General features: G+C 37.5%; 1 protein-coding gene and 1 long non-coding RNA gene across 5 annotated transcripts; one reads left to right on the forward strand and one right to left on the reverse strand.

Annotated features, from left to right (window-relative positions):
- The first annotated feature begins 267 nt into the window (after window positions 1–267).
- Window positions 268–1,457, forward strand: psd (palisade). The gene has a single exon (XM_017087136.4). The coding sequence runs from the start codon at window positions 316–318 to the stop codon at window positions 1,354–1,356; it is 1,041 nt and encodes a 346-aa protein (XP_016942625.1). The 5' UTR covers window positions 268–315; the 3' UTR covers window positions 1,357–1,457.
- Window positions 1,458–8,067: 6,610 nt separating this feature from the next.
- LOC139354192 (uncharacterized) lies at window positions 8,068–10,941 on the reverse strand. 4 transcript variants are annotated; one of them, XR_011605296.1, is made up of 4 exons: window positions 10,669–10,941; window positions 10,513–10,580; window positions 8,358–10,413; window positions 8,068–8,305 (listed from the first exon to the last, which is right to left on the reverse strand). It is a non-coding gene; the product is annotated as an uncharacterized lncRNA (long non-coding RNA). The 4 variants fall into 4 exon arrangements; XR_011605294.1 differs by having other exon boundaries at window positions 8,358–10,580; XR_011605297.1 differs by lacking the exon at window positions 10,513–10,580 and having other exon boundaries at window positions 8,069–8,305.
- Window positions 10,942–13,896: the final 2,955 nt, after the last annotated feature.

A 13,896-nucleotide genomic window follows, 5' to 3' on the forward strand; every position in this document is an offset into this window, starting at 1 on the left:
CGAATACAAGTTGTAATGAATTTACGAATTATAAGATTGAATGTCAGTTTTTCCATTTTTATGATCGCACTGATATATTAATAATTATTGGAAAAATACAAAATTAGACTTAGATATTAAATATTACTTTAACAAACAAATGTGTGCTTTTTGTGCCAACTATTATACCCTGCCAAAGGTATCAGCGTATGCTGACCTTGCATTATTCGGCCGTAGATTTGCACGTCACGCAGTCGGCTGAAAGTAACAGCTACTGGATTTTGCAGTTTGATTTGAGTTTGCCTCGGTTAGTGTTACAATCGCATTCGTAGCAACATGCTGAGCACCAGGATGAGATTGTGGATTGTAAGCCTCCTGGAACTGGCTGTTATCGCGTCCACATCCGCTAAGGATAACGGCGTGTTGAATCGAATTGAGACTCCGGGTGAGCCCATCTACTACCTAAAGGCAGACGCGGGTTCTTTAGTGACCCCAAATGAGTCTCTGAAACGCACGAACCGCTCGCTACTTAAGTGGTGGGACGATCTGTTCCCCCGCAACCACAACTTCTGTACCAACAACGTGGTGTATCAATCATCTCCACTTGCCTCCTTTCCCGCTGTAGTCAATAACTGTAATGGTCTACATCTCCAGGACTTGGATCCATTCAAACAAATTAAACTCTGTAAGAAACTGCCAGAACTCTTCCCCTCACCCAATCCCTGTGGCAAATGTGCCGGCAGTTTTGGTCTGCTGCCACAACTGCAGATAAGCTATGCGGCACCACAGAGTCCTTCCTTTGGAGGAGATAGTTTTGGAGTGTCACCAAACGAAGGGTTGGTCAAACTTAATCAAGAGTACAATAGCCCCGGAAATGGTGATGCGGGCTATGTAGCGCCGCCAGCTCCTTCCTTTGGAGCTCCAGCACCACCAGCTCCAATTTATGAAGATCTGGCACCACCTGCTTCAGCATACGAAACATCTGTGGCTCCATCAGCTCCAATTTATAATCAGCCAACTCCAATCTGCAGGCAATCTGAGGGCACAACCGAAAAGTCCCAAGAGTACGCACAGACCAGCTACGCTGAGGCAAAACCGGCACAAATTGTTTACCAACCCATCATTTACGTCTCCACTCCACTGACGTCGAAATTTACCACTCAGGTGGAAACAGAGGACCAGCGATATACCAGCCCGACAGCATCATCACCACCGATTTCCGTTGCTGAAACACCACTGCCGAACTGTCAGCAACCACTTACCCCGCCCACGCCATCGTGCCAAACGCCGATCCGCCTATCACTTATAGATCAGCCGTACCGAGTGGCCCCGGAACTGTTCGAGGAATACAACTTTCGCTTGGCTTTGGCTTCCTAGAATATATTGAAGTTAATGAATCGGTAATGTTGGTTGACAAATTTGTAAATAAAAATCTCCTAATGCGGTTATTCCACTGCATTTTTCGGCTTATTCACTAAGCAATATTTTTTCAGACTATTCGATTTTACGTAAGTGCGAGAAAGACAAAGCTTTAATGATCAAAATTTACGAAATCGGTAGGCACTTGTGGTCTTTTTTCTGGTTTCAAAAGAGATCTCGGCAATTAAAAAAGCTGAGTGCTCCCAGTACACCTAGCTAATAAACGGGTATCTGATAGTCGATTGCATCGAATATACGAGGGTGGTCCGATAAGTACTTAGCCTCCAAAAGAAAAACGAAATTTTGGAAATGTGGCGATTTATTTCTCAACATAATCTCCTTTTTGCTCGACACACTTGACCCAGCGGGTAACTTTAATAACGCAAAGAAAAATTCGTCAAAAAAATTGAGTTTTTCGGAAACTAAAGCACCAATTTGTGCAAAAAAAAAAATGCGAGAGCTAGAACCGGCGCCATCTGATTGTTTAAATTATTCATTACTTAAGGAAATAAATTAATTGAATTTGAGCTTTCAGCGCTTTTTGCTCCCATTTTTCTGTAAATGCGTATATTTCTGGCAGCGCCAAACGATAGGAACTTCTGGTATTGGATCGATAAATCAATGAGCAAAATTGAATCTAAAAACAATGAAGAACGCTTAACTCGAGTGCCTCGACTAACGGATATCCGTTACTCAGTTAAAGGGATCAAGGCTGGATGGAGATATGCAAGCAGCAAAGCGATATTGTCACGCTCCAGCTACCTGCGGCAGACAGGTTTAAGCATTATTGGCGTTAGAGTGGCCGTGGCAAACTTTTTTTTTGGGTCAATCGATAGGTATTTCAGTTAAAATTTGGGCGGCTTGTGGGCGTTAGAGCGGACGTTGCAAACTTTTTTTTGGGTTAATCGATATTTTTTAACTGGACTAATATATTGTAGCTAAATTTTGATACCCGTTACTCGTAGCGTAAAAGGGTATACTAAATTCGTCGGAAAGTATGTAACAAGCAGAAGGAAGCGTTTCCGAACTATAAAGTATATATATTCCTGATCAGGATCACTAGCCGAGTCGATCTAGCCATGTCCGTCTGTCCGTCTGTCCGTATGAACGCTAAGATCTCGGAAACTATACAAGCTACAATACCGGGATTAGGCATGCAGATTCCTGAGATTCCTGCGCAGCGCAAGTTTGTATCAGCAGAGTGCCAAGCCCACTGTAACGCCTACAAGCCACCCAAAACTGTGGCTCCTACAGTTTTGATGCTACAATAAAAATTTTAACTGAAATGTGTTGCTCTCGTCAATACCTATCGATTGACCCAAAAAAAGTTTACCACGCCCACTCTAACGACCACAAACCGCCCAAGCCAGTGGCGCCCACAATTTGCATTCCAGATCAAAAATTTTAACTGAAATGTATTGTTCTCGTCAATACCTATCGATTGCTACGACACTCTAACGCCCATATAAATAATAATTTTGGGTCAATTGATACGTATGGATAAGCAGGAAAATTGTTGGCGCCACAGTGTTGGACGGTTTGTAGGTGTAAGAGTGGGCGTGGCACATTCGCGTGACAAACTTGCGCTGTGTACATGGCTACGAAATCTAAAATTGAAGTCCCAATTCTGTTTTTTTATAGTTTCCGAGATGACCGCGGTACTTTTTAAGATAGGCAACATTTTTTTTGGGTCAATCGATTGGTATTGAAGAGAACAATACATTTCATATAAAATTTTTATTCTAGCATTAAAACTGTAGGAGCCACCGCTTTGGGCGGCTTGTGCGCGTTAGAGTTGGCGTGGCACCCTGCATGCCCAATCCCAGTATTGCAGCTTTTATAGTTCCCGAGACCACAGCCGAGACCGAACGGGTATAACTATTTTTATAGTTATCCAACCCATAATAGAGTAGTACATATAAGCCTATACAATTTTTTTTAAATTATTAACTCATTGATTCTTTACTGCAGCAATTTATAAGCAAAATAAAAAATGTAATTTTCACATTTTTTTAGAAGTGTGTTTATGTTATATTTTAAGTAAAGTCTTTACTTTTAAGTGCTTAGCTTAGGACTTGTATAGTTATTGTTGCTTACTTTTGTGTGGAAAATATTATTTATTAAATTTGATTTAATAGTAAGCAAAAAAAAAAAATCCATATACAACAATTTTAAATGGTAAAGTCGCTATAGTATTGTCAATTTTTCCAACCACTTTTTTTGTGTGTATAGAATGCCACCTCTTGTATTAATTTTAATTTTTGTTGAATATTCACCATTTTTTGTTAGAAAATACCTTAAATACAGTGGTGGTCAAATTAATATACAAACAAAAGTTAAAAATACTCCTAATTTGAACTTACTTGTGTATTTATTTAAATTCCGTTTGAATAATAGCAGACTTTTCTTAACCAATTCAGTACATATTGAAACTGACGAATTTTTGTGAAAATCTGCTTTTTAAACTTTTTTTGTCTTGAAAACTAAAATTTTTTGGTTCTTAAAGTTTCTCTACACAAAACTAATAGTAACTGCAAAAAGAATTTTTCAAAAATCACTTTGCTTATATTTTTCATAATTAATTTAAAAGTGACAATGCTAGAAAAAAATAGTATGAAAAAGAAAAAAAATTGGCTCGAATGCAAATTTCTAAACATTTTCATTTGTAGAATTTTTTTTACTTTTTGGCTATATCTTATTAGTAAATGCATATTTTTAATGAAATGGAATTGAAATCCTTTTTGGCATGTATATGGGTATTGATAATAACAACAAATTATCATTAAAATCTTTAAAAATATTAAAAAATGTGGCTGCTAGACGGGTTTTACCGTAATAGACGTTTGTGGACGTTAATGTGGGCGCAGGAGGCCCAAGAACTTGATTGCTTAATCCAAACATTCTTGCTCTTATAGTTTCTGAGATCTCAGTTGCCGACGAGCCTAGCATACCATATTAATTTACGAGTAACGGTTATTAAAAACGAAAAACGATTTAAAAAATTATTTTGTGTGATGGCCGTGTCAATAATTTCGTCATCCTACGTTGCTCCAAGGTGACTCTTACATATTTCCGACAAATGTCTAACTGGTTCTATTATACTCTATTGAGCTTCGTAGACCAAATTATTTTTTTCATTGTTTTTCAGAAATTGAACAAGTATGGAATAGGGACTATTTTGGGCCAACAGTGATGACACGAGAGTTTCCATAAGTTTGAGCCATTGGGACCCTTTTAAGCATTTATAACATCTTCCTCTCATCCGGTTCCTTGACTATATTCATTTTTTAAGAAACAATTTTGGGAGCCATTTTTTTCAAATGGCTTTTTGATTAGATAAATAATATACGCTTTGGTGCATTTTCTTGCCAGGACTTGCCAAGAAGGACCTAAGATGGAGGTTGGTCTTTTCCTTAAAAGAGAGCATAGCAATATTTATTTTCAAGATGAGATCAATTGCAGTTCAAATGCATATTCTTTTTAAAAAAATCCCGAAATGCCAAGAACAGAAATCACATAAACTGGTAAAAAATACTAAACAAAACACTGTTATACTGAATCGGTTTCTGTGTGCGAGTATTTCTTATGGGGGAAAAAGTCGGTGAAGCTGAGTAATACGATTTCCGATGAGCTCTCCATTGGCGAATCGCTGGACTCCCCCACCACCAGCCACTTGACAGCTAAAGCGGAGAGGGAAAATAGCGCGCCCGCTAAGGGCGACTTCCTGCAGCATTAGCGGAACAATCGCGTTCCCAATCCGGCCTCCACTCCTTTAAGGGCCGTTTGCATTATGAACGCGTCGCATCCATTTACCGTTGAACGCGGCTCAAATCCCATACAAACTTGTACGAAAGGGGAGAGAGGAAAAACTCCGAGTTACACGGCTGCAAAGTCGATTGTTCACGCCAAAAGGTAGTTACATTTCTGGAGGCAGAGTAGGGCGACAGTTCTCTCCAGGTGTCTCCATCTCGCGCGCTTGCGCTGCCCTCTGCTCTCCCTTTCCATCTCTATCCTAGGTCTCCGCTTCGCTCTGGAGCGCTTAAGTTAAGCTAGGCTTAAGCAGTTATATTTTCCAAGTGTAAAGTGCCCCCGTGTTTTTCGTACCTTTTTCGTTGGGATTTCATCTAATTTCAGCGATTAAGCGATATTTTGGTCAAGTCAGCCGGATTTCATAATCTTTGGATTTTCCTCTGCTGTAGTTTCCTTGGATTTTTTCGGGCAGCAACGGTGGCTCGGTCATTCCCGGACATACAGCCAGTTTTTTGAGCCCTATTTCGACTAACTTTCTGTATGATATATTGTCTAAGTTCAACAGTGTTTAATCCGAAGCAACGGCATTTAATAAATGTATTTCAAATCCGATATGCCAGTTTTCTTTGCCCAAAATTGTACAATTAAAATAATTGTAGAAGATATTCCAGTGCTACTATTCAACTAAAAATATTTATAAAATATATTTTCAATTGCAATTGTGTGTAAAACATAACTCAGTCACATTACAAATTTAAAGATTATAAAATTTTTCCTTAAGAATTGCGCTTTTTATTGTGTACTGTGTTCAAGCTCTATGTTTATATTTACATAAATATTATAACTCCAGCAAATTGAGTAATTAACTTATGCAGGTAACAAACAAACGAACCGACAACAAACATAAGCAAAGTCTTCACAATTCCCGCTACGTTATTCCGCTATTCGCACTCCACAGGCTCACAATAAGTTTTCCTTCCAAAGAAACAAAATTAAAGTATTGAATTTGGCTATCCCACAAGCCGTATATGACCGTATATGTTTACAAACTTCCATTGCTTTTAAAATTCCAACTAGTTTCTTGCCCGTTTCCGTTTTCTTACTTCTGAATTAAAATTCTAAATTATTTTCCGTCTTGGCAACATCCGCTTTGGTCCGATTTATGGCCACAGCTGACTGTCTGGTCCAATTTGAGGCCACTGTGAACGCTCCAGGTGCTCCTACCCCAACTTTATCCGCCGGTAAAGTCCGTCGCGATCATATCAGTTATTTGTGGCAAGCGGTAAAGGCAGCTTATGGCATATGCTCCGATTGCGTTGTGGCTGCAGGCGAAAGCGCCGCAGAGACCAAATCCATACTATAATCCAAGTATTACCAAGCATACTCCACTTTTGAAATGTTTGAGTCGCAGCTCATGGAACAAGTCCAACAGGACTCCTCCCAAATACCTCAAGCTCAAGTAACTCCGTTCCAAAACTCCTCGTCTTATGGCATTCGGTTCCCTCTATCGACACAGAGGTTTTCTCTGGTGATTATCTTCGCTGGCCGACTTTCCGGGACCTTTTCACGGCGATATACATAGACAATCCGAGTCTAACGCCCGTTGAATGTGCAATCCATAGCATAGGAGTCTGGCGCAGTCGTAAAGGAACTTCAACGCACGATTCAAGGCTACTTAACTTTCTTGCACATTTTCGGCGTTTATATTGAGAATTGGTTCTATTCTGGTTTATATATGCTCGACAAAACTACCAAAGGTCACGCTCTCATTATGGGAGCAGTCCATCCAAAACAAGGCCGAAATTCCTAAGTGGCTCGAACTTGATTCCTGTTTGATTTAGCGTCATCGAAGTCTTGAGGCCGTCGATAGCTTCATATCTGCCAATTTCCTCCACGTCCAGTCCAAAGACACAAATCGAGTGACAGAATTTCAAAAAATAATTTCCTTCCTTTAGTTCCGATACCACAAGTGTGGAAAGGGCCACCACACTCTCCTAAATACGTTTCCATCATGCTCCCAAGCCTACTCTTCTGAGGTTCTTGCTACGGGTGTCCTCGCAAGGGGGCGGGGAGAATGTTCACGCCATAAGGGCGTTTAATTTCTGGCGGCAGTGTCGAGCGGCAGTTTTCCGCTCTGGAGTGCTTAAGTTAAGCTAGGCTTAAGTAGTTCTATTTACCAAGTGTAACATTAAACAACCACTCACATCGAATAATGCACAGAAGGCCCAAGAATCTGCATGCCAAGTCCCAATAATCTAGCTATTATAGTTATCGAGAACTCTGCGTTCTAAGGACAGACGGACATGGCAAGGCAGACTCGGCTAGTAATGCTAATCAAAAATATATACACTTTATGGGGTCGGAAACGCTTCCTTCTACCTATTAAATACTTTCCTATACCCTATTATTCAAAGGTTATCGGTGTAGCGAACTGTTCAAGAAGAACACTAATTGTCATAAGTGTAAGGTTTTATGAGCTCTGTTCATGTCAATATATAAATCTATCTATAGCCTTAAGTAAGGATCTGTAACTTAAAACCTACAAGGGTGAAGTGCAGAACAATTGTAATCTTAAGAACAGGGCACTTGAGCCTATAATATAGTTCTCACACTGCACAAAGGGTGGCTTAGCGGGAGACCTTTGATAAGGCTCCCGCTCAAGCAAACAAATGTGGTCTTTGCGTAGACCATAGATAAGCATATTATAAGAATTTCATGTTAGTTAGAAAGAATAAAAGAAGACTTAGAAAAATAAAAGTCAGTTTTTATACAGAACTCAAACGTGAAGGTTGTTTTTTCCTTATTCCATGATTACCTTTTCATTTTGGTCATTCGAGCCGTTTTGATTCCTTGCGGAATATTTGGTTAGACCTCTCTGTTGTCTTCCCCTACCACTGCACTATGGGCAAAAAAACCGTTTTTGGTGCATAAACTCTAGTTTTTAAGATATTGACTTGAAACTTTTTTTGGTGTATTATTTAAATTTAAACAAAATTTTGGTTTTTGTTTTTTTTTTTAATTTGTCCACCGCACAGTGGTTAAAAATACATTTTAAAATAAGTAATTATTATAAATTATAATTTTAATCCTATTTGGTGTTACATTATAGAAAAAAACCGGTAACATATTTGGGATCCATTGTTACATTTGAAGAACACTGAAAAAAAATTCGATTAATTTTTTTTAATAACTCAACAATTTTAACTTACTCTTTTTATTTTTTCCTTGTTTTTTAGTTTTCAATATCGTCTGGTACCTCTTCCTCTAATTCTATTTCAAAAGTGTCACTTACATCATCGTTACAATTTTCTTCATCTGTGTCTTCTGTGCCTGGGGATATGATTGGCGAATCCAAAAGATCTACAACCTCTGCTGGCAGAGGCATCCGGTTGGTTTTTGTTGAGCAAAAACTAGATAATAGGGGATCAGACGAATCCATAGCTCTGTGAAAAACATCTGACATATTGTCAACCCGGCTACATTTTCTGGCATGATCTTTTCTGTCAGCCTTAAAAAGTTTGTGTCTTGCTTCTGATGCACTTTCTGCTAAAGAGCCAACAGGAACAATCGATTTTTCAATGATTATGTATCCATGTACTAAAACTTTGTGCACTGTTGGCGACATGGGGTACCAAAAGTAATTAGCCATATACATAGAAAAAGTTTCTGAACAGAATATTTTGAATTTTTCCGAATTTATAGGGTAATGACAATTTATGGCGATCAGAATTACATGTAGGCGCTGAATCAAACTGTGATCTATTCCTAATATAGAGGACAATAATTTTGGGTTGGAGAATGCCCGCCTCGCCGTATTTCCGTCATTTGTATTGCCACTGCCGTTTTGTCTCGGCTTGTCCACATGAAGCCCCATATCATTCCAAAACGCTGCTTGAACTTTATGTTTACGTGCCTCCAATTCGATTTTGTCATTTCCCTTGACATGCCACTTTCTAAGCTCAATTCTGTACGATATTTTGAGCAAGAATTCAAAAAAGCGGATCCACGCATGAAGGGAACTTAATCCATATTGATCCGTATGTGGCTTCATATCAAACGTTTTGGAGTTAAAATCAGTAATAGTAAGAAGCTGGGTGGGCTTTGCCCCACACATTGGACACAACTGACAGGATTTCGTTCCTGTTAATATATTTAACACCTTGCCGTCTATAAGTGTCAGGTGCCCATCAAATTTTACAAAAATTTCGGCTGATTGATAAGGATGCACGTATATATCCAGGTTTTTAATCTGATTGTCCAAGTTTTCATTTTCTTTTAATATAAGAGACGTTGTTTCTTTTACGTAAGCAATTTTCACAGGACGGCAAAATCTTATGGACTGAGGCGATTTATTTAACCAAATGACCCTTTGTTTCTGATCTATCATTTTTATAGGAGTCATTGATGTAACAAAAAGAGAATCATCTAAAGATTGACCCTCTGCGATGCTAAATTTTTGTTTGTATAAACTGTGACCAGTAGACCCATCAAAACCGTAGCTAAAAATAAGAGTACAATGAGTAACATCTGAAAGTACTTCACAAACTTCCTTTTGCATCAGTAATATTCGTGAAGCGGTATGGTTCAATAAGTTTTGCAAGGAAACTTTGGCTTCATTTTCGGTCCATGCTATTCCAGCAGGTCTACATTTTAATTTCTCCTCAGCTATTTTCGAATAAGGGGGGTAAATATCGCAGCCATGTTGTTTACTAATTTGTTTTACATTTATGTATTGCTGCTTAGTAAATCCATTTTCCATAAAAAAAGCGAATGCCTTTTCAGAAGTTATTGGACTCGGAGCCAGCGATTCAGTTCTATCACTTTTTTTAATAATTTCATTTTCTGTTGATTTTCTGGCGGAAATGTTAGCAGCGTGTAGTAACAAAGGAGTTGAATTTTCATTTTCTACCGCAAGTTCAGATGCCAACTTTATTTTGAGTCGTTTACCAGCAGCTTCATATGACAATTTTGGACGACCACCTTTCTTCTGTGGGGATTCATTTCTATCAGAAAGTATAGTCATATTACCGGCTAGCCACATAGCGTGTTTTTGTCTAAATCGCTTTATGTTTCGGCAGCATCGAGGCAAATGTTTATTTATGTAATTTATAAAGTTAGTAATTTTAGTTGATATTGTTTTTATTATTGTTTCATTTTGATGATCGGCATTCAATTTGTCGAATATGTAAGTCTCCAATGCTTCTCGCGAGCGTTTGTTGCTTTCCCAAACTGCAAGAAGAGCCCCGTGACCAAACACATATGTCTCTACATAAACGCAAGTTTAGCGAAAAGGAGCAAAAATGAGCAAAAACGATTAGTTGTATGACAATAAGGACACTTTTGTAATCAATTTCTCGTTCTTACTCTTTTGCAAGTCTGTGCTATTAATAAGTTATACTCCACAAAACACAAACACAATTGTAAGTTCAAATCTATAAAGATACACATATAAAACAGTTCACAGGTGGACAACAAGACACATAAAATCAAATGTTTAAGCTAATTTGCATTAATAAATACCTTTGCAAGGAATTTCCATTTTCATATTTATTAAACTTTTTTTTCACAGAAAACAACAAGCACGTAAAGTTCGCCAATTTTTCGCGCCAATTTAACGACATAGCAAAGCCTCTCGAATAGCTGACTTTGTTGGAGTGGCAATACTACAGAGTTGCCACCAAAAATTTTTGGAGGGCGGTTTTTTTGAAATGAAGATGTCTAGATTCGATTAGTATGGGCCATTCATAAAAATTAATTAAGAAAATAAATAGGTTTATGCACCAAAATCGGGTTTTTTACCCATAGTGCACTGGTAAGAGACTTCAAGATTCTGCTAAGTGCTAGACACTTGCAGCTAAAGGTAGCAATAGGTTCACATGATTGTTTTCCCCACCAGTGGTAAGAGACAACAGTGATGAAGAAAATAAATGCAAAAAGACAAGCAAGGAGTCTTTTTTTAAGCACCTTAAAGATTCTGTAACTTAACAGCTAAAGGTCGCTAAGTCGGTAAGGCGTTTCCGAGGCCATAACATCGGATAAATATATATAGAAATATAGTGATTTATATATTCAAAGCAATAAGTGGGTAAGGCGTGTCAATATCAATCAATGTGCCAATATAAAATTTTGTGCCTACAATGCAAAAATGCATTAGCTATAAAGCATAAAAGCTAAAAAGCACGAAGCCTGAAGCTAACAAAACGACAATAAATTACAACACAAAAACAAAATTGAAAAACAAAAAACAATAAAATCATCCATAAAAAAAGGAAAAAAAGGAAGACCAGCAACCGCAGCGAAGACGATTTCAAGCATCATCAACATCATCGACTTCAAGCAGCCAGCATCAATTATACAGTATCACCAACGACATCGACATCGAGCATCGCCGACATCTACAAGCGTCCAAATTCAGATAAGTTAGATATACAAATTATTCCTAATTTGCTTAACGTACATAAATAAATAAAAATATATATAAATTAAGAAAATGTTGTCAGACAAGACCTTTGAGCTCTTGCAGAAGCAGTCCGAGTTTTCTCAGCAAATCAGGGCTTTAGAGGCAAAAATACATTTAACTCAACAGGAGTTTCAAAAATCTTTGGACCTACAAAAGCTTTTTATACATACCCACAGTGTTTTACTAAAGATCGGTGTTGTCGAGCACGAATATTTCACATCAAAACATTATGATGCGATGATGATGATACTTGCTAAACTAGAGATACAGTATGAAAAGGACTCAGTTAGTGAGACCTCAGTAGTGAGGTAAAAACGGCAGAAATAAGATAACTTAAAACCACTTCGAGATCTGCTAAGTTGAAGAATCATTTTGAAAACAATGTTTGGCATTTAAGAAAATATCTCGAGGAAACCTTTAATAATTTAAATGGCCATATTTTTTCCTTGAAATTTGAAAAAAATTTCAATTTTGGAAAATTAAAACTTTTGGTTTAATAGATGAAGTAAAAAGTGGTTTCGAGAGCTCGGAATTTGAGGACAAGATTACCGAATTAGAATTCGATGTCCAAAACACTTTAGATGTTATAGATAAAAGACTTAACAATGAAATAAATCAGGCAGGGATCTATTTAACGAGTTGTTTATGGAACTAATTCATACAAGATAGGACCTAAGCACCACTCTTAAATTTAATTATCTCAAGTCAGCGTTAAAAGGGGAAGCCAAGAACGTGGTTTCCCATTTACTGCTAGGAGATAATTATGAAGCTGCCTGGGAGTTGCTAACCAAGCGGAATGAGAAGAGAAGAAAAATTTCCTTCGATCACATAAATAGGCTTATGGATTTACCCAATCTAAATCTGAAATCCAATAAGCAAACTAAAATATTTTTTGAGGTAGTTAATGGGCCAATTTATATAATTAAATTAAGGCGACAATTATCCGAAGATCTGGATGCAGTTTTTGCCCACATTATACTTTGGAAATCTAACAAAGATTCTTTTAATTTATATGAGAGTAATGTAAAAAAGACAAAGGAAATTCCGGCACTTTCTGATGTCATGGAGTTCTTAGAGCAAAGGCTCAGCTCTATTGTCTCCTTTCCACAGGAAAATAAATCTATAAGATAAGACTGGGCAAAAAAAAAGACACATTTGATTGAAGTGTCTGGAGCATTCAAGCAATAAAAAGTGCACAAATGGAATTCTTTGCTTGAATTGCAAAAATCCGCACCACACGTTTCTTCACATTAATATAATAAGAAAATTGTAAATACGTTTAGGACGACGGAAAAAGCCTTATTGGCCACAGCATTGACTTATGTAAAATCAGCTAGTGGAGGCTTTGAAAAACCCAGAGCACTGATTGACAGTGGATCTCAGATTACTATTATATCGGAGGAAGCTTCACAAGTACTCAAGCTACCAAAAATAAAAAATTATACTAAGATAAGTGGAGTTTCCTCGATTAAAAAATGCATATCAAAGTATAAAATAAAACTGAACATTAAACCTTTAAAAGAAAGGAAAAATGAGTAGTAGTGGAGGTAATTGTCCTCCCAAAATGCGCTCATTAAATATTGATAAAACGAGGTGGCAAAACTACCCATTAGCCGATCCCAAGTTTAACAAGCCCGGTCGTGTGGACTTAATTATAGGAGTCGATTTATATGCTAAAATTCTTAAGAAAGGAGTAATAAAGATGGACGGATTTTGGGAATTGGAAGAAGAATGTAAGGAGGATTTGAAGTCTGAAATTTGTGAAAAAAATTTCACGAAAACAAGACACATTGACTCTTTGGGACAATATGTTGTTAAGATGCCTTTTAAGGAAGAGCAAACCTTAGGGGAATCTAAAGGTCAAGGCTTGGCTAGATGTTTAAATTTGGAGAAAAAATAATTAAAAATCAAAGCCTTAAAGAACAGTACTGCAAGCTTATGACAGAATACATGTCTTTAGGGCATATGGTTGAGGCAAACGCAGAAGGTAAGTATTTCTTAATTTCTTAGGTGCTGCTCGGAAGTTGGATGGAGTATTTCTAAAAGCCATTAAAAATAATAGTAGAGTAACTTCAGAAATTAAAAACGGCAACATTATTTGGCATTTTATCCCGCCGGCAGGACCTCACTTCGGAGGTATTTGGGAAGCAAGTGTTAAATCCGTTAAATTTCATTTAAAACGGGTAATTGGATAATATTTTGACTTACAAAGAAGTAGTGAAGTTTTAACACACGATCACTTTTTAATACCACCATTAGATGTGGTTGAGTCAATAGAAGAAAAGAGA

This window comes from Drosophila suzukii, assembly GCF_043229965.1.
Source record: "Drosophila suzukii chromosome 2 unlocalized genomic scaffold, CBGP_Dsuzu_IsoJpt1.0 scf_2c, whole genome shotgun sequence".
In the NCBI taxonomy this organism is placed as follows: Eukaryota; Metazoa; Arthropoda; class Insecta; order Diptera; family Drosophilidae; genus Drosophila; species Drosophila suzukii.

Excerpts from the sequence above, each read along its gene's own strand:
- psd (XM_017087136.4), top strand. The coding sequence starts at position 316 with ATGCTGAGCACCAGGATGAGATTGTGGATTGTAAGCCTCCTGGAACTG.